The 20,421-nt window shown below is 40.0% G+C and overlaps 1 protein-coding gene across 4 annotated transcripts in view; it reads right to left on the reverse strand.

Annotated features, from left to right (window-relative positions):
• Positions 1–1,817: 1,817 nt before the first annotated feature.
• Positions 1,818–20,421, reverse strand: part of slc37a1 (solute carrier family 37 member 1) — a 28,324-nt gene continuing 9,720 nt past the window's right edge. The window contains exons 3-21 of one of the 4 annotated variants that reach the window (XM_042426884.1): positions 20,252–20,333; positions 19,844–19,967; positions 19,522–19,600; positions 19,233–19,368; positions 18,259–18,335; positions 17,564–17,730; positions 15,924–15,976; positions 15,270–15,344; positions 14,651–14,689; positions 11,798–11,920; positions 9,827–9,917; positions 8,687–8,749; positions 8,315–8,400; positions 7,764–7,812; positions 5,862–5,935; positions 5,087–5,165; positions 4,540–4,637; positions 3,685–3,749; positions 1,818–2,440 (exon numbers count right to left, since the gene is read on the reverse strand). In XM_042426884.1, the coding sequence (XP_042282818.1) occupies positions 2,425–2,440; positions 3,685–3,749; positions 4,540–4,637; positions 5,087–5,165; positions 5,862–5,935; positions 7,764–7,812; positions 8,315–8,400; positions 8,687–8,749; positions 9,827–9,917; positions 11,798–11,920; positions 14,651–14,689; positions 15,270–15,344; positions 15,924–15,976; positions 17,564–17,730; positions 18,259–18,335; positions 19,233–19,368; positions 19,522–19,600; positions 19,844–19,967; positions 20,252–20,333 (1,576 nt within the window). In that variant the 3' untranslated portion in view covers positions 1,818–2,424. Of the gene's footprint in view, positions 2,441–3,684; positions 3,750–4,539; positions 4,638–5,086; positions 5,166–5,861; positions 5,936–7,763; positions 7,813–8,314; positions 8,401–8,686; positions 8,750–9,826; positions 9,918–11,797; positions 11,921–14,650; positions 14,690–15,269; positions 15,348–15,923; positions 15,977–17,563; positions 17,731–18,258; positions 18,336–19,232; positions 19,369–19,521; positions 19,601–19,843; positions 19,968–20,251; positions 20,334–20,421 lie in introns of all 4 variants that reach the window. The other 3 variants (XM_042426883.1, XM_042426885.1, XM_042426886.1) reach the window with 3 other exon arrangements.

The raw sequence follows: 20,421 nt of genomic DNA on the forward strand, positions 1-20,421 counted from the left end.
TCCTCACTCGCCTCTAGTAGCGTCTATCAGTGCAGATAGTTCTGGTTCGTTTTACAACAGAGAGAAGTTTGTGCTGCAGAAACTGTTTAAAAAAAAAAAGTCTTTCCAGAAACGTTGCTCTGGTTTCTCTGGATCAGAGGTTTTTGTCAGTACGTCTGCTGGTTTTCAACATGAACGTATAGAGGAGAATATTTTGAGATTCTGAGCTTTAGTGTCAATAATCATAAAGATATTGATGGATTTTGTCTCTTTTGTCTTGTCTTACTTTAATTTGGAGGATAATTGTGCTCTCAGTTGTAGACTACAGTTCCCATAGTGCTTTGAGGCATGTAAACAGGAAGTAGAGCGTTGGCATGGATCTACAACTTGAGCCCTGTGTTTTTTTTTTGCCTATATTTGATGACATTAAATTGACTCCATTAAAAATCAGCTGTTAGCAGCTCCTGTTTGATACTGAAGAAAACTTACAGATGTGATGATTCTCAGGAGTTCTGCAGTTATTAAGGATCATCTTTTTATCTGGTTTCTAATCAGAAATATGGATGTTTATTCACAAAGTCACACTGAATCTAAAATTTGTGTTTCATGTCTGTGTCCTTTAGAGGAAGAGCGAGTTTTGATGCCATTTGTGCACATTACGCCCCCCCCCTCCAGCTCTCTACTGCCCTGCAGCGGAGGCGCCTCACAGTTTGAAATCCCAGATAATCTGCACAACATGCTGTCAACAGTTTTCAGCTGAAGCACTTTCTTCTTCCAAAGAAAAACAGCTCTGAGATCTGTCGACGGTCGTCTGTGGATTATCTACAATAACAGTTTCTGGAAAGACACAGAAAACCTGACAAATAAAACCACAACTATCCTCGTCTGTAGATGCCACGAGAGGTGAGAAACATTTCTCATCATTTCTACAGAATCTGCAGCTTAATGTGTGAAAGGGGCAACGGAGGATTTAATTTGTCATACTGGCCGGACGCAGCCGTTCTTAAGTCTCCTTGTGTTTTGGGGCGAAAGTGCACACGATTCAAACGTCAGTTATCTGACACACACTTATAATATCACAGGTGCTCTGCTGAATAACAGCAGGAAATGGATCTTAGAAGAGTCCACAGGAATAAAGGTTCACATTTGGTGTTTGGCAGCGAACTGCAGGCTGACAGATAACAAACACAAACTTCAAGCAGTTGTTTCACATCAACTATGGATCCCACCGAGCCTGATGAACAGAGCTCTAACCAATCAGAGCTCTAACCAATCAGTGGTGAGTGTCGTATCCGTCCTGCTGGAGTCATCGTTTAGCCTCACGGAAGCTGCAGCAGGAGGAAGTTCATGCTTTCAACAACCTGCGTATTTGCCGTTTCTGTTGCCGTTTTTTCAGGGTTAAAAGGCAAAGGAACCCCGTTCTGACAATCACATCCTCAAACCCTCCTGAAGCTCTGATTGGCTCGGTTGTTTTTCTCTTAAAAGTCAGAGGGACGGCTGAGTTTTTACAAAGATCCCTTCAGAAAAACAGTTGAAAGATCTCCTCCACTAGTAGAAAAACTCTGCTTTGAATAGTAATGTGATATGTTTTTTTCTCCACAAAAATGTTCAGTTACTTTGTTAAAAATCCTTAAAATCTCCTTCTCCGTCATTTTAAAAGCAAGAATCTGTGAATATGAAGATATTTTTCATTTCTAAAGTTTAACACTGTAAAGTCTGTTCAGTGTTTGTGCACTGACGGCTTGTAAGCTGCATGTAATGGACTTTACAGTGAAGGATTTAACTTTAGAAATGAAAAATATCTTCATATTCACAGATTCTTGCTTTTAAAATGATGCAGAAGGAGATTTTAAGGATTTTTAATGAGGTAACGGAACATTTTTGTGGAGAAAAAACATAGTACAGAGTATTTTTACTCGTCTTAAAAACACGTCTGGAGGAGATCTTTAAGATGATTAAGGTTAAATATAAAGGCAGAGATGTTATTAAATGTTATTGAATCATGGTTTGATGTGCTCATAACTACTGTGGGATCCATAAGAACAATCATGGAAGTTGCTGTTTTCAACAAATAACTGTCACTTCTGGTTTAGTCCTAATATTCATGTGATGTAAGGCTACTTTTATATATCTGTCAGTCCTCCAGTGGACTGAACAGGTAGTGTGTTCAAAGTTAAAATCGGCTGCCATAAGAAATAAGTAGAATAGAAAGACGACGTGAGAAGGACACGAGATAAAAATGTGCGTTTCTGTGTGCAGACGAGTGAAATCTGCTGCTGCTGTTCGGTTCTTCGGTCAGAACTTCAGCTTCAGCTCTTCCTCGTTTATCTGAACTGTCCGAGCCACAGTCCGTTTCAGGCTCAGACAAGTGGTTTCAATGCACACAGTACTCTGTGTGTGTGTGTGTGTGCGCGCTCCTCCATGAAGGCAGTGCAATCAAAGTGCTCAGTGCTCCTTCAACCTGTGAAGTAGAGACAAACATTAACGCCACATTGATAAGTCGGGTGTCATTAAGTTTTACAGTCTCTGTTTAAACTCAACCTGTTGTTCATGAGGGAACATTATGTTTGTTTCTATCCAACTGCTTTTATTTGTATTTTCAATTTGAACATAAAAAAATACGAGTGGAAACGCTGGAAATTCAAGAACAAGTTGTAAACAGACTAAATGGTGACGTACATCAGGGGTCAACTGGGTTCAACCATGGACCAGTTTCAGCATTTTTCACAGCAGATTATATGTTATATTTCATTTCATTCATTTAAAAATAAAAACATATGTATATAAGACTGTTAAGGACTTAATCTGAGGGGAAAAATGGCATCAACACACCATTTCTGTTCGACTGCAAACCGTTTGTGTCACACAGGCTCCAGTTGTGGAATTTACACATTAAACTTGAATGTCTGGTTGGTTTATTTACTTTATTTCAGCACCAGTAGCACCAGTAGCACCAGTAGCACTGTTAACCAGGTTATATTTCAATAACTGGGATTTACAGGAGCCTTTTGTTTGTTTATTTTTATTTATCTACAGCAGATTTGTGAAAAAAATATGTAAAAGTTTTAAACTATGAAAATCAAAACCTTCATCAGGGGGCCAAATATGTTTGCTGCAGGGCCGGATTTGGCCCGCGAGCCACTACTTGCCCACCACTGATGTACATGAATCATGTGACTTAAACGTCAGATCAGTGTGGAGCGATGATGAGGAGACTGTAACCTTCCTCATATTAATACATGAAACAAAGTAGTTCTTGACTTTCTTTAGTAGGACTAATTTGCTATGAATTCTGGGTAAATTGAGACTTTTTTTCCAAACTAAAAAACATGGCTGACTGAGCGACCCCGTCAACTCTGTATGAAAATGTTTCACATCTAGAAGAATTCAACACTTACGGGACATTTTAGTGGGAAAACACAGCTCGGAGAGCAACAATATTAATATTAATATTAATCAATATTGAAGATAATCGTTAGTTGCAGCTCTGCTTTTTACGCTTAAATAAGTCAGTCTTTATTTTTAAAACTGTCTAACTGACTAATTTAAGAGCAACATGAAGTCTGGCTTTACGCCACAGACCAGTCTGACGTATCTTTATGAAACCGTCATTAATATTATTAGTAACAGCAGAACTTTCCTACTATAACAAGTCATCATGTCTGCTGAGAGTAAGAAGGTGATCAAGAGGAAAGCAGGACTTACTCTACAGCCGAGATCGGACGGGATTTAGTTGACGCCAGCTCCTTCGTCACGAGCCGCAACAAAAGCTGCACAAACACACACAGTCAAATATCAGTTCATATATTTATTTTACTAGTTTCATAAGAATTTGTTGGTATCAACTCTCCAACTGACATATTATCACCTTATGAATTATTCCCATTAATCATCTCACGACCCCTCAGATTTATCTGCTGACCCTTTGGAGGGGCCCGACCCCTAGGTTGGGAACCACTGGACTAAACTAGCTAACTGTATATAAAGTAGTGTAAACTAGCTCCACCTCCAGCAGCTACAACAGTAACATGCTGCTCTAACACTGATGCTTCACTATTAATAATCTAATGATGTCATATATAATAATATATCAGTCAGAGGGACCAAACCACTACTTTTACTGCAATACTTTAACTACATCAAGCTCATAATACTTATGTACTTTTACTGCAATACTTTAACTACATCAAGCTCAGAATACTTATGTACTTTTACTGCAATACTTTAACTACATCAAGCTCATAATACTTATGTACTTTTACTGCAATATTTTAACTACATCAAGCTCAGAATACTTATGTACTTTTACTGCAATACTTTAACTACATCAAGCTCATAATACTTATGTACTTTTACTTACATTGGATATTTTTACATTGCTGTTTTGGTACTTTTACTTATTTTAAGGATCTGAATGCTTCTTCCATCACTGCAGACACGTCATTTGATTCATTGTTAAAATAAAAATATTGATTAGTGCAGCTTTAAGGAACCTTTGAACTAGCAGCACTATAATCATTAATGCTAATAATATTTGTGTGTGATTGTTAAAACGCTCACCAGCAGAGCGCAGAAGTCAGCAGTCATCAGCATGTAGAAGACCTGATCCCAGCCGCCTGCAGACAAGACTCCGGCCAGCAGGGGGCCCAACGCTGCACCTGACAGCGTCAACATCCACCGGATCACATGTTAGTGTTTGTGGATTATCATTAAAAAACATCACAACAGTTTGAATCCTAAGTGAATATCAAATATCATGAAAACTGTCAAATTAAAAGGAAACATTATTATTAGATCATTAAAGTGATTTGATGTAACTTGAACAGAAGCTGCTGTGGACAAGTGGATTCTCCTCAGTCAGCTGCTTTTATGACATCATCATATTTATCTGTGACATCAGCAAACACACTCATTACTGTCAGTTAGCCAGCATGTAGCTAAAGTTTGCTAACATTAGCAGCCGTTGCAGGAGGAAGATTGTGTCATTTTTTTCTTTTAAAAGTTAAACAGTCTTATTTTAGTCTGCTGGTTGGTTCGTATGACGTCATGTCGTTATTTATTTATTTCAGCAGATGAATCCAAACATCTATCGATCAGTGATACTGACCTACTGATCCGGTGCCGTCAATGATGGCGGTGACAGTAGACAACGCTCTGGCGTTGCCTTTCAGGCTCTTGTGGGTCCCCTGGGGTCAAAGGTCAAGAGAGAGAGGAATGAGGGAGAGAGACTGTGCAGATTAAAGGCACAACAGGATTTTAAACAGCAAATTTATCGGAACTGCAAAAAAAAATAGAGGAAACTATCCAGCTTCCTGTCGCAGCTGAAATTTCTGCAGAGACGTTATGAGACACTGACTTCTATAAATACGTCTGTTAAATAAACTGTGTGAACTCATTGCTAACTGACAGCAAACTCATCAGCTCAGAGAGCTTTATTTTCCCTCTTTAATAACTTTTTATTCAACACAATGGTGTGATGAAACTGCCGGGGGGGAAGTAAACAGAACAGTGAGTGACTCGTGTTAATCCGGCTGCTGCTTAGAGGATATAACTGATGATCTTATTGTCAACAAATCTCAACAACAAACTCATCTACTAACAAGTACTGAGCCTGATACATCTTATTCCTCCGTTGTTGTCCAAAAACTATTAAAAACACGTCAATCAGCCACACAGCTGCACATGTTCCATGTAGAGTTTGGTCTCATTAGAGAGAAAAAGGCAGTTTTTGGCAGTGAAGAAGAAGTCATGGAATAAAAAAGACAATATCATGAGTTGCATAATGTTACAGGAGTGCAACAATAAATCTGTGGACTCTTCTTCTTTAATAATTATGTACAAATTCAGTAAACTAGAACTGAACTAGATTTAAAGACGTTTACCAAATCAGCAGACACAGCGGTGGTGATGAGGGCGTACGGGCCGTTGACTAGACCTCCACACACCAACAGCATGCCTGGAAAACACAAACAAACATCTTAGTTTACAGAAATCTGAGTTTCTACAGCCGACCAGCTCCACGTGTTCCCTCTCTCTCTCATGCTGGAAACATAACACATAAACATGATAATGACACCACATCAGCAGCTGCAGCTCATCCTCTGCTGTATCACACTGTCACATAACGACGTTCACAGACTCCCTGTGTAGCATATTGTGAGGATAACGAGCTGCAGCTGTGGCCGTCACGAACTCGCTGGGAATGAATAAAACCACAGAGAAGAAGAGTCATCAGTCGAATCGAAGCGTCCTCGCCGAACGAGCTATTGACGATCATCAAGACTCGACTAATCGACCAATCAGAGCCCAGCAGCTCCTCTGATAGATGAGACGGGGTCATGTGACCTCAGTTCTCTGGACCTCTCACAGGATTGAAGATATTTTGCTCATGTGTTGGTATTCATTAGATGATTTCGCAATTTCACTCCAAACCAGCGTCCAAGGTTTCGTTTCAGAAACTCTCGTATGAGCAGGTTTGTATAAACCTTTAGAACGTCTCTCTGTTTGTTACTATACTTCCACCTGCAGCTCAACAGGGAAACACAAAGACTGTAAATGTGTCAGATATCCACTTGATATGACTAACTCAGACTGCTGAAGCTGAATAGAAGCTTCACACAGACTTTTAAACAACTGTGTGGACACACTGTGGATTTTGGCCTCCATCACTTACAATTAAAAAGCACATTTGAAGGATCTTTTAACAGCTAGTATGAACAGGAGGAATGATTACAGCGAGGAAAACCTGACTGCTGGTTTAAGACACTCTGGGAAATTGGTGAACTTGTCCTTTAATTAATAATTTCTATGTTTTATTCTTTTTGTTCCTCTTTCACACCTGAAATTGAAAGAATTCTTGTATTTCACAGCTAACTTGTGTTAATAATTATTGCACTGAAACAGACGAGGTTAATGTGAACATTAAGATTCACACTAATCCATCGTCTCATTAATAAATTGATTTAATCTTTTTCATGTTCTGTGGATATTGAGACAAAACTCTCTCCTCCTCAGAGTGTTTCCTCTGTGCTGTAACGCCGCCATCTGCTGGTTGGCTGTAGACTCACAACGGATCTCTGATGATGATGATGATGATGATGCAGTGCAGAAACTCAGTTTCCTGTCTGATTGGACTAAATATCATCTGTCATGATCAGTAATATGTTACTAAAGCAGCAGCAGCATCAAGAGTAGAGTCGTTTCAGTCTTATATATTATTTGTATTTGTTACAGGGGGCGCAAACAATCAACAAGAATAAATAATTGATTTGATTTGTACTTTCTCATCATCATCGTCTGCACTTTAAATTCTCTTTATTATAAGATTTCTCTTAGTTGTCTACCAACGTTTCCATTTCAGCCTATTTTCTGTTATTTCATCCCTATTTATATATGTTTACATTATAAATATGTCATTATTCATTGTTCCAAATAAATTATAAATAAAATTAACTTTTTTTTTATAAAAGAATGTACAGTATGGAAGATGTAGGGGATCTCTGATTGGCTAGTCCTTCATGTGATCAATCATGTGATCACTTGAGAGTTGCTCACACTTGGCTGTCAGTAAGAGTAAAAACCTCTCGATTAATTATTTCTCACTTTTTAACTCTTCAGCTGGTTCAGACGTGTCCTTCTGAGACATATGTCTGACTGTCCATCATGATCAAACCCATCACATGATGGATCCATGTTTGATGAGACATTTCCTCCAGGCAGCTGCTCCAAAAGGAAAATATCTAACAATAATAGTCTAATCATTCAGATAGTGATGTGTCTCTTACCGATGGTCGGCCCCAGACCGAACTCACTGATCATGGAGAAGCCGTACAGCTGCAAGACAAAGACAAGACATGACGGTCAGACATCGTCTCTTTCTGTAGACGAGTTTCAGCTCTTCTCTCCAGGTGTGATGCTGTGTTATGGAGGTATTTTTGTTGCCTGAAAGACTAAAGTCAGGGAGCAAAAGTCTCACAGTAAAGTGTGTTTGCAGTAAACATCACAGATTACATGATTGTCTGCAGCCTCCCTCAGTAGGATGTGCACTGATCTGTGGATATTTTAAAGTAGGTATACAGTAAACCGTCCTGCTGCTACGTCTCATCCTCTTAATGAATATTATAAACCAGATGCAGACAGACTCAGACATGCAGGTTAACCGGACCGTCAGCTACAAACTCTTTCTTCAGAGATGGTTATCAGTCAGTTCTTTGCTTGTCTGATGCTGGTTTCAACGTAATAATCCAACATCAGAACGCATGAATGAAATGTGTCTTTAGCTTCAGTTTCATATCGCAGTGTGGAAATATTCTGCATACGTGTAGCAGCGTCTTACTGTAGGAGCAGCTAGCAGCAGCATGACTGCACAGGTGGTGGCTCTCTTCCCCAGTTTATCAGAGATGACTCCTGCCAAGATCCCTCCTGCACACACACACGCACACACACACACACACGCACGCACGCACACACACACACATGTAACAGAGAGGTAATGAACCAGGAAATAACATCATTTGTCATACTGACAATAATGTATAAAGGTAAGTAAATATTCGGATATAAGGAGTGACTGTAAGATGAAAAATGACAACTATCTGTCTTCAATTGTCAAATTCAAACAAGCTTTATTGACATGAATATTAAAGTCACATTACTCGTCTATCTCTAAAGATAAGATAAGAGGAAAATATTAACAAAACCAACATACCGACGATTCCTCCCACGTCAAACAGGGTGGAGAGATCTCCGGCCTTCTTGGCATCCAGGTGAGCTGAGACACACACACACACACACACACACACACACACACACACACACACACACACACACACAGCTGTTATTTATAATCTGATGCTGGCATGCTGCTTTGTCTGACACATGAGTTGTGGTGATAAAAGTGATCTGGCTGCAGCACAATATCAGTGTGACATTATTCAGGCAGCTTCAGAGATACTGTATCAGCTCAGTGTAATCATCAGTGTGCAGATGATGTTACGACACCGGGTACTGACGCTCAGTGAAACGCAACGCTAGCCTCCAGTCTTTGAGGTTACACTGAAACACACACGGCTGAACAGCTAATCATAAAAACATTACGGAAAACTATTTACTCATACGCTGAAAAAAAAAACCAATAACACACGTCAGTCGGTGTCCACAAATTCAAATTAAAAGGAAATTTTTTATTGTAATAACAATAAAAATTTAAGCTCAGTGATTTTATTTACAAATGGAAACCAAAATGAGTGGATTACTCAGGTAGGAGAAAATCTCATTTATAATCAGAGAGTAAAATTATAAATCTTGATATTTTAGAGCTTTGTGGCGACAGTGTGTGTTTGACCGTTTCCTGTTTCAGCTCCATGCAGAAATGTTTTTTTTTTTACCAGTTTGCTGTGGAAGAATTTGACTGTTCAAACCCAAAGAACTTTCTTTTTTAAGATTATTTGAAAGTTGAAAGAGCAGAGAGAGAGATATGACAGCAGATTGAACAGCTGACGTTGTGATTATGAAGGTGGAGATTTCAAAATAAGACGCAGGACATTCTGCTGAAATGTGTATAAAATGACGCACCTGACATCTACAATAACTGCATTTGATATAACAGAGTAGCCATAAAAATTTAGCATCCTGTGTTTAATTGTTTCTTTCAGTTTTATCATCATATAGTGAAACAACATATACAGCATGTTGTCCTGCAGTGCTGTACGTTGAGGATTCAACATAATTCCATGTAGAAACAGCAAACACGGAAACGGTTAACGGCTATGAAGTCGTGTATCAAACTGAAACGGCGTCTGAGTTCCTCTGCAGGATGTCGGTATCGGCGGTTCTGTTCGGTTCTCACCTGCTTTAGTGATGTAGAGCGGCAGCCAGAAGAGGAAGGTGTAGCTGACCAGCTTAGCGAACAGCAGACACAGAGAGAACTCGATGACTCCCTGCAGAGACAAACAGCACACTCAGTAATACAATAGACTGTCTGTGACAGTACCAGCCTCGGCAACGTCACCCTAACGCAGTAAAAACCTTCCTACAGTAATTACCTCTTGACTTCATTGACTTGAGTACATCCACACTTAGCTGTTAAACCTGTAAATGCATCTTTCTCTCTCTGTTTCAGCCCTCTGACCAGATAAAATGTAGTGTCTTTTCACACACTAAAAAGGAGTTTGTCCAAGACGATTTCCAGGGTGTGTAGATCTTAAAAGGCAGGTTTGGTGTTTCAGTGTGTTAAAGGGGGAAAACTGAACTTTTGTAAAATGACAAACGTCTGTTCAGTGAAGGACTGTGTGTCAGTTTAACCCTCCTGTTGTCCTCGGGTTGAATTTGACCCCAAATGTTTTCATATCAGAATTATGGATTTCTTTTATCTAATTACCTGAGAATCACATGGATGGTTCCATACCACACACTTTGCAAGTAAAAGTAATGACTTTCATTGAATTTTGGGTGTTTTATTATAATTTATAGCATATGTGGACTTTTGTCCGGTCGACGAAGAAGCTCTCTGTGATCGTTTGATTGAAGCTGTTAGTTTTCTATCGTTCAGGTGTTTCACTGTGAGTGTTTGTGTGGAAACAAGTCATTTAGACACAAAAGGAGTTTTACAAATTAGACATTATAGTGTAGAAGCAGCCTCACAGTCTAATACAGAGACACACTGAATATGTTAACGAAAACATGTTAAAGACTATTTGACATCTAAAGCAGTGAATCTATGAACTGATTCACTGCTGTTCAACAAATACAGATATTAAACACCAACACTGGTGTTTAGGCTTTTGAGATAAAGCAACTGACAGGTGATATTTAGTGCAGATATTCTGTGTTTTTACTGTTTTGACTGAAAACATTAAATTATTTCTCTTTTCCCCTGCAGAGTTTTATTCTCATCAGTATTGAAAAAATTACTTAAACCATGAGGGTCAAAGTTTATTTTTGACCAGGGAAACAGTAGTTGGACAAAAAAAAATCTTTGCTAAATGTCCATACTCCATGTTTTTTTTCCCAGAGCTTTCAACCACATCTCACAGTTTTCTTCAGCAGATGGAGTTTGCTCGGTTTGTTGTCGCCCCTAATAAACCAGCACCTATCATCACATGACTGACGTGATAACAGCTAAGCCGTCTCCACGACAACTGAGCAAACTTCATTGACAGAAAGTCAGTGAGATGTGGTTGAAAACTGCTGAAAAGTCTTGTAAGTGGACTATTGAGTTAAGATTCTTTTGTCAAAAAACTTAGAGCACGATGTGAGTTTTCCTCTGAAACTCAAACTAATACAATTACTAATTTAGAGGATTTACAGGAACAGGTGTGTGTGAGTGTGTGAGTGTGTGTGTGTGTGTGTGTGTGTGTGTGTGAGTGTGTGTGTGAGAGTGTGAGTGTATGTGAGTGTGTGTATGTGTGTGTGTGTGTGTGTATGTGAGTGTGTGTATGTGTGTGTGTGTGTGAGTGCGTGTGTGAGTGTGTGAGTGTGTGTGTGTGTGTGAGTGTGTGTGTGTGTGTGTGTGTGTGTGTGAGTGAGTGTGTGTGTGTGTGTGTGTGTGTGTGTGTGTGTGAGTGTGTGTGTGAGTGTGTGTGAGTGTGTGTGTGTGTGTGAGTGTGTGTGTGTGTGTGAGTGTGTGTGTGAGTGTGAGTGTGAGTGTGTGTGAGTGTGTGTGAGTGTGTGTGTGTGTGTGAGTGTTTGTGAGTGTGTGTGAGTGTGTGTGTGTGTGAGTGTGAGTGTATGTGAGTGTGTGTGTGAGTGTGTGTGTGTGTGAGTGTGAGTGTATGTGAGTGTGTGTGTGAGTGTGTGTGTGAGTGAGTGTGTAACTGACCGGTATGCGTAGGGCTCCCATGAAGCTGATGGCGGACGGCTCTGATTCGTTCTTCACCACCACGACGGGCTGCACGGGGACACGGACGGTATCCCGCGGCAACAACAGCTCGGTGTCGTAACTCTGAAGGAGAGACGAGCAGGTGGATGATCAGCTGTTACAGGTGTGATGGAGGAAGAACAAAGGGAAGCCGAGAGCCAATCAATCAGAGTAACGTTGAGTGTTTTTGTGATGTTTTAGTGATTTTTAATCTGAAGAGAAACATCACTGAAAGCATCACGATAATAGAAAGAAATGAACCAAAGTTATTCAGATGATGCATGATTTCATCCTTTGTATAAACAATCACAACACCCGCCTTCATTCCAGGAGAAAACATGTTATTCTTCAACACAAACTTGTGTCAAACACCATTTTCCAACATTAAAAGTTATAATCCTTAAGATTTCAGTCCTGGTTGATTTGGTGACGTTGGTGTAGTTTAAAGGACCAATTCACAATTTTCACAAGTATTCACAAGTCGTTTTCTTGCTGTAATCATTCCTCCTGTTCATACTGACCATTAGAAGATCCACTTACAATAGAAGTGATGGAGGATTAAATCCACAGTCCTCCTTCTGTTCAAAAATGTATTTAAAAGTTTATCTGAAGCTAATATGAAGCTTCAGCGTCCAAATGAGTCAAATCAAGTAGATATCTTTCAACGTTACAGTCTTTTTAGTGCCAAAGTCCCTCTTTTTGTTACTATACTTCCACCTGCAGCTCAACAGGGAAACACTGTCCGAGGAAACACAAAGAGGGAATTTGATGCTAAAAAGACTGTAAATGTGTCAGATATCCACAGACTGCTGAAGCTGAATATAAGCTTCACATCAACTTTTAAATGACTGTGTGGACACACTGTGGATTTTGGCCTCCATCACTTACATTGAAAACACATTTGAAGGACCTTTTAATATCCAGTATGAACAGGAGGAATGATTACAGCGAGGAAAACCTCTTTCACTGTTCATACGGACACCTGTTGGTTTAAAACAGACTAGAAAAACTGTGAACTGTCCTTTAACACTACAGCAAACACTGTCAGAAATATAACAGAAGAGCAACTGGGGTATAAATAATCAGTGCTGACAAACATAGATATCATTAAAAACTGGGTTTGATTTAATGAAAACTTTAAGGATTAGAACTTGAATCCAGAACCTGTTTGGGGTGATAGATGAGCAGGGTTTACCATGTAGAGCAAATACATCAAGTGACTGAAAGATAAAACTGCATGCAATAAACCCAACACAACTATTAATCCAAAAAGGTTGAAGAAACCAAGGCTGAATCAGAATGTCTGGACTTTCCTGAACTCGCTGACGCTTGAGAGCTGAAATCCACAATTCACCAAGTCTGCAAACTTCTGGAGTCATCGCACACTCGCAAACTTAACAGTGAGCACATCATAGTATGTATGATCAAAGTCACTTCTTAAAAGAGTCCTCCACAGATTTATCATTTCACTCCGTCACTCAGGATGGAAAGTTTTAAAAAAGGATCAAAATCGATGCAGCAGAACCCGATATCAACGTTTTTATTCTGCACAATTTTATTCTTCCTTGTCACAACTTGGCCCCTAAATTACCCATAATGCAACACAACCTCTGACAGTCAGTTGGAAGACTGTGGTGTGTTATGCTAGTAGCGGCTAATGTAGCCTGGAGCTGCTAGCATTCAGCACAGATGAGGAGCTACAGAGGTTTCTGTTTTAAACTCATAGTCTTCAGCTTCATCATCACATGAAGCAATTTATTAGATTTCACATGTGGAAAGTCCTGTACTACAGACACATTTTATAATATATGCAGCAGCTCCTACACTAGAAAAAACACTGTCAGTGACAATAATCCAGGCAGCAATTACAATTATCCTCAAAACATAATTGCCAAATACAGTTAAATGTCATTTCTAGGAGACGGTTTGTTATTAAGGACTTCACACTTTTTAATAAACTAGTCCAAACAATCATCAATGCAGGTTTTTTCTCCAACTAGATCGTCTCTTAGTAACACGACACTCAGACTCACTGTGTGTCAGGTCGTCAGTATTTTACTCCCCAACACCTGGAAACAAACTTTAATGCAGAAAGTGGCTCAAGTTTCCCTTCAGGTCCAGAGGTTGGACATTTAGATTCAGCCTAAGAATGATTCTGTTCACCAAGCATCCCCCCGAAACCTGAAACCTGACACCCCGACCGCTGCTGAATCCACCACGAGAGACCCGGAAGCACTGAAGGAACTGACCTTACGGTTTTGAACATTATCGTCGTAACAGTAGTAAACCTGAATGGATAAGAATGACACGTTAAAGAGGAACTTTGTTAATATGGCTGGAGTGTGGTGTTGTATTTTTACTGGCCATATTTTAGATCCTTTAAAAAATGTGCTATCATATAATAATTATGTTTTAACAACTTCTTAACTATATGTGGGAACATTAATACATCACAAGAAAACAAGAGGTGCAACTTTAACTTTTACACCCCAAAAAAGGAGCTTTTTCCCAAGACGATTTCCAGGGTTATGGGGGAAAACTGAGCTTTTGTGTTCAGTGAGAGACTGTGTCGCTGTTAAGAAACTCTCTGTGATCGTCAATATACCCGAACACAGCAGGACTGTTGTCATTGATCTGACACAACGTTCGATTGAACCTGCTCATCAATAAATACAGGTATTAAACACCGACACTGGTGTTTTAGAGATAAAGCTGCTGACAGGTGATATTTTACGCAGATATTCTGTGTTTTTAAAATTGATTAAAATTGAATTGATCCACCATGAGAGACCTGGAAGCACTGAAGGAACTGACCTTGCGGTTTTGAACATTATCGTCGTAATTGTTGTAAACCTGAATGGATAAAAATGACACGTTAAAGAGGAATTTATTACAGCGTCGGGCTTGAAAATCCACTCACACTGTTGTTCATTAATTTACAGAGTTATTTTTGCAGCTGGAGTTTATTTCTACTGAAAATGTTTAATGAAATATTTACTGGTCATATTTTAGATCCTTTAAATATTTTGCTATCATATAATAATTATGTTTTAACAACTTTTTAACTGTCTGTGGGAACATTAATACACCACAAGAAAACAAGAGGTGCAACTTTAACACTTATAAAAGTCTTTGTGGATGGATTTTTTTCCTTTAAAGTCCCTGAAAACTTTCTGTTAATAAACTTCTTACTAGAAGAAAAAAGTGATGTCACATACATCTATATATCAGTCATTTCAGTCAAGTCTGATCAAACCACACAAAAACCTTATTAGCCTTTGCTTTTGGAAGTTAAACCCTAAAATAAATTATATCTAACAAAGTTTTCTTTTAATAACTTTGATTTCTGTTCATTTGTTTGTGAATATTTCATATTATAAAGTTTTCAGGGGCTTTGAAGTCGTGTGTACATCTACATGCAGCAGACACACACCTGAGGCTTGTTGTCTTTGTACTGCAGATACACCTCAGTGTGTCCGTTCACTCCGTTCCAACTCTTAGCTGGAACCTGCTTGAAGAGACAAAATTTAAAAAAAAAAATCACATTATAATTCACACATGTTCAAATTACTTTTAACAGACATTAAAGGATAAGTGTTAAAGTTATTCTATATTTCTCTTATTGTCAACAAATCCCATAAAACTATCTGGACACATTAAATGAATGGATCTCATTTGTGAACAATCACATGTAGATGATGTGTACTGATGTGATGCTTTGTGTCCTTGGTACGTGGTGAAGATGAACTGTCAGTTACTATTATCCCTCCTCCCCGGTGTGTGTGTGTGTGTGTGTGTGTGTGTGTGTGTGTGTGAGCTGATCCTTGATGTAATCCCACCTCCACACACCTCACCGCTGCTCACATGCTGCATTTACACTAAATATTAGTGTATATAATGTGTATATAATAGTGTATATGTGTATATAATGAGGGGTGTTTATAGAGAAGACAGTGACACATACAAAAGAGTATTATCTGTCAGTATATACAGTATTTAACAGATAGTTAAAAGGATAAACAGACTGTATATATGGATATAATGTGGAAAACATGGACAAAGAAGGAGATTGAGACTCTGTACTCACACTCTTGCCTGGAGAAGCATTTTGAGCATAAACGCTTTTCAGGTCATTTGGATCTGGAGGGAAACAATAAACCATGAGGTTAAATATAATAATCTTCCATTAACAGTTGCTTCCTTTGTTCAGAGCTCCAGGAAACACAGGAAACAGTCACAAAGAGCAGGCTGTCTTAACCGACTCCTTCCTCTCAGGCTACAATGAAAACGACCTCCGTCCACACAAACGTTAAAGTTTCAGAATAAATCCCCATCTATACGAACATGCCTAAAAGTGCACATCACATGACCATTCACGCACACTGAGCATGTGCGTGCAATATCAGCTGTTTATACTGTATGAAAAGCTTCTCCTTCAGTTCATTTAATCTCTGCAGCATCAGAAGCAGCAGGACTGATATGTTGATGAACCTGCAGCCTCTGAGAAGTGTCGTGTCAGAGCGCAGCGCCATTACACACAACCGTTCACTATTTACCTTCATTAAATCACCTGATGCCACCTGGCTGCTACAGTATAACCACACACACACACACCTCTACACACATCACACTGCTCGGTTGTAACTTCATATTCTGCTCATCAGCCTCTTTTCCAACTTTCTCTTTAGCAAAAGTAGCTTCTCATGTTTTATTCTTGAAGCACACTGCAGTGCAGACGCTGTTGTGTAACATTAATTACTAGCGTTAGAAAATCAATTTCCTTATTTTTTATTTCTTTCATTATTATAGCAACTAACTGATGAAAACAAACTACTCCATCAGTCTTTGGCTGCAGATTCGTGGTGATGTGTGTTCATGTCGTGATGCGTTGACATTTCCTGAGGAAAAGCTTTCTGTTTGTTCAGCTGTCGTTATCACGTCTGACTGTGATTGGCTCAGCTGTTTCACAGCTCTGAGAGCAGTGATGTGACTGGCTGAGAGAGTATTTAGTAATCATCACACCCACTGATCTACATTCACCTTCAATCAGCCCTTTTGCACGTTGCACTGCGGCACATACATGAACCAAAACAGCAGGTGTGCATGGAGACATCTGCACAGTTTGTACATCTAAGACCTACCACGCTGCGTTTGGCATTTATTATTCAAATTTCAACTGATGGTGCAAAATATTAAACTGATGGTGCAAAATATTAAACTGAGGGTGCAGAATATTAAACTGAGGGTGCAATGCACCACAGTAGAACCGGACCTGCGTCATCGTTTTCTAAAGCACTTGCCGCTGTCATCAAGTGCTGCTGATGGAGGAATTGTTGTGTCTCTGTAAATTAAAACTGCCCTGAGATAACTTTTGTTATGATTTGGCCCCAAATAAATAAAATTGAATTGAAAAAAGTCTCTGTTTCTGCTGTTTTCAAACTCAAACAGGGTCAGCAGAGTTTTCAAAAGTCTCTGTTTTAGGGCTTTGAAAACGCCAGAATAATGTGGACGCTAGGCGTAAACGTAGCAAAAAGTATCGTAGCGTAGCGTTTTAAAAGGAAAACATATTATTATGGACACGGCCTCAGAACTAGATGTATTTTTGTCCCTGTACAAACCATTATACCACTATTAGTAAAGACTCACTGAACGGAGGAAGAACTGTATAAGCAGTTAAATCCTGCACACACACAACACCAGTGTAGTGTCCCGTGAAGCTGTACTCACGCTCAATGAGGAACAGGAAGCAGACGACGCCCATGGCCGCGATAATGAGCCCCGGTACGATGAAGGACAGGCCCCAGTTGGAGGAGACCCAGTAGCCGGCGATCAGAGAGCCCAGGATGTTTCCCACTGAGGTGTGAGAGTTCCACAGCCCCATGATGAGTCCACGCCTGGCAGCGACACACACACGTCAGGGTGAGTCAACGTCTTCCTGCGAGCTAATTTAAATCATTTCATTCCTCTCGAAGGTTTTTTTTTCTGTTAAAATCCAGCTGTTTCACTGGTTTAAACAGGCTTACAATGAAGAAACACATCACACCTCTGCTAATTGAAATGCTGCAGATCAGTGGGTCCAGACATCATGTGACAGTCCACACGTTGACCAACTTAACACAAACTCAGTATATTTCACCTGCAGCCGCTTCACAAAATGAAAACTACAATAACTGAAGTACAGCTGAGGCTTAAAGCTCAGGCTACAGAGAACTGGTGAGGAACTTACAGCTGTATGTAGATATTAAATCTATATTTGTAAAGGCAAATGTAAAAGCACAAGATAGAAACCTGCTATTAGAGGCTTTACAGATATTTGAATACAGGCACCAACACTACAACAACTCTATTAACACCATGTTTTCTTACAGTGTTAGACAGAGAGAGGGATTGATTACTTCTCTGTTACTCTGATCAGATCTTACCTTCCCTTTCCAAACCAGTTGCCAATGCAGGTCACCACACTGGGCCAGCCAGTGGTTTGGACCAAGCCGTTGGCCACCTGGAACAAAAAGGATGAATGAGGAGGTTTTATTTTACAGCGATGTGTTAGAAACAGTAGCACATAACGTACTGTAGTACGAAAGAGCTGCAGGCAATAATCTGATCCAGAATAATCAACATGTGTGTTTTGTTGAGCATTCGTCCATAGAAACTGCAGATTATTTGCAGTGTTGGAGAGTACGTTGCTAGCTTAATTACATTTCCCAGATCCGGTACAACGTCCACATTACCGCTGGTTATTTATTCAGCTCCTTATGTAGTAATATAGTTTAAAGATATTTTATCCTGCCAGCTCCAGCAAGGTTACAATAGCTAGTTGACCCTCTGCCCTAAACAGAGAGATACAGAGAATTTTACTTATAACAAAAATGCCATCGAGAACCTCTAGATGCTCCAACTGACTTGCATTCAAAAAGCCTCAACTTCTCTCCGGAAATACTGAGTCAATCATTGTTTTCAGTGAGTCATTCTGGTCTCAATCTATAAATTCAGGCCCTCTGATACGTGTGCTGTATTATTGCTCTGTTAATAAGATCTGAAGACTGATAGCAGCTTTGATATCTGCTGTGTGGGTGTTGATTGACAGCTGTGATTGACAGTTGGCTCACCTGTTGCTCTCCTCGGCTGTCTTATATGATTTAAGTTTAATAACTTTAATTACTTGATTATGATACCTGCTCTGTTAGCACAATTTAGCTAAAGCAGCTAATGTTAGCCTAAGTGTGCAGCCCGAGGTAGCGGGGCGTGTTTCCAGAGCGTGAAAGGCGACATCCCGCACTCCTTATTTGGAAGGTCCTGGCTCCAAACGGGTGACGTCACACCTCGCTACATACATCATAATATACCGACTGTGCTTTAACGTCTTACTCTTGAATAACATCATGATGCGTCTCACCTGGACAAATATATAGAAGCCCAGGTTGTGGATGTTGTAGATGTAGCCCAGTCCAAACAGGCAGGTGAACAGGCCGCTGGTCAACATGCCCACCGTCAGGTACAGTCGGATGGGCAGCCGCTCCCCGATGATGCCGCTGCACAGGTGCACAGTAGTGACATCACATTAACCACAACAACCTCCTGCCATCAACGAGGTTGTTAAATATCTCCCAGCATGCAGTCTTACACATTGTGTCTTTGTTTATTGTACTTAAGTATTTATGCTGTTTCTCTTCCCTTCATCTCACCTGAGGTACATCCCCACTGCGTAGGCACAGAGGAAGGAGTAGTCCATGGCTCCCAGCAGCTGTTTGTAGTTACTTTTATCTGAGGATACAAAGAAGAGTTTTATAGTTTAGCTCATCCTCAGCTGTGTTTATTGGCCTTCATGCTGCCAGGTTCTTCCCTGATCAAAGCCACAGAAAACAAGCAGGTTTCAAGTATCATTTCTAGCATCATGTCGACTCAACAACACTAAGACAGCTTCAGTGTTTCCTGAACCCTCAAACCTCTAACTCTGACCCCCAAAAACAAAACACCTATAACGTCAAGAGTCAAGCAGATACCAACCGAAAGGCTTCCAGCTACAGTCCATGTCTGCGTGGAGCGACTGCAGCGACGGCTGCTGGCTGCTGCTGCTGGACGGATTAGTGGCCAACTCGCTGACAGACGAGCAGTTCTTATGGAGCTCGCTCTGTCAACACAAACAACCAGCGCACCATTCAGGTAACCAGAAAACACAACACGAGTGACAGGAACAGACTGTCAGGTGAAGAAAGATGTAAAGATTCTGTCTAAACATAAGTTTCCTTTATACATACAAGTTTAACTGATTTATGTAAAATAAAAAGAGTAGGGAAGTCGTTTGATGTCATACACACATATTTAACAACACTTGTAGCCCACAGATGACAGATAACTGAGATGGAGGGTGTTTTGTGTGACTTTGAAAACCGCTGTACTATGCTAACGTGTTACCTTGACGATGCTAATGGGTTTCCTGGAGAGGTGGAAGCTGGTGTAGAGCAGGAAGGTGAGGATGAAGGTGAGAGCTCGGTACCTGCAGAGAGGAAACACAAGAGGGCAGCACTGAGAACAAATCCAGACACCCCATCTGAACCCCTGAACCTCTGAACCCCTGTACCTCT

This window comes from Thunnus maccoyii, chromosome 11 (genome assembly GCF_910596095.1).
Source record: "Thunnus maccoyii chromosome 11, fThuMac1.1, whole genome shotgun sequence".
Taxonomy (NCBI): domain Eukaryota; kingdom Metazoa; phylum Chordata; class Actinopteri; order Scombriformes; family Scombridae; genus Thunnus; species Thunnus maccoyii.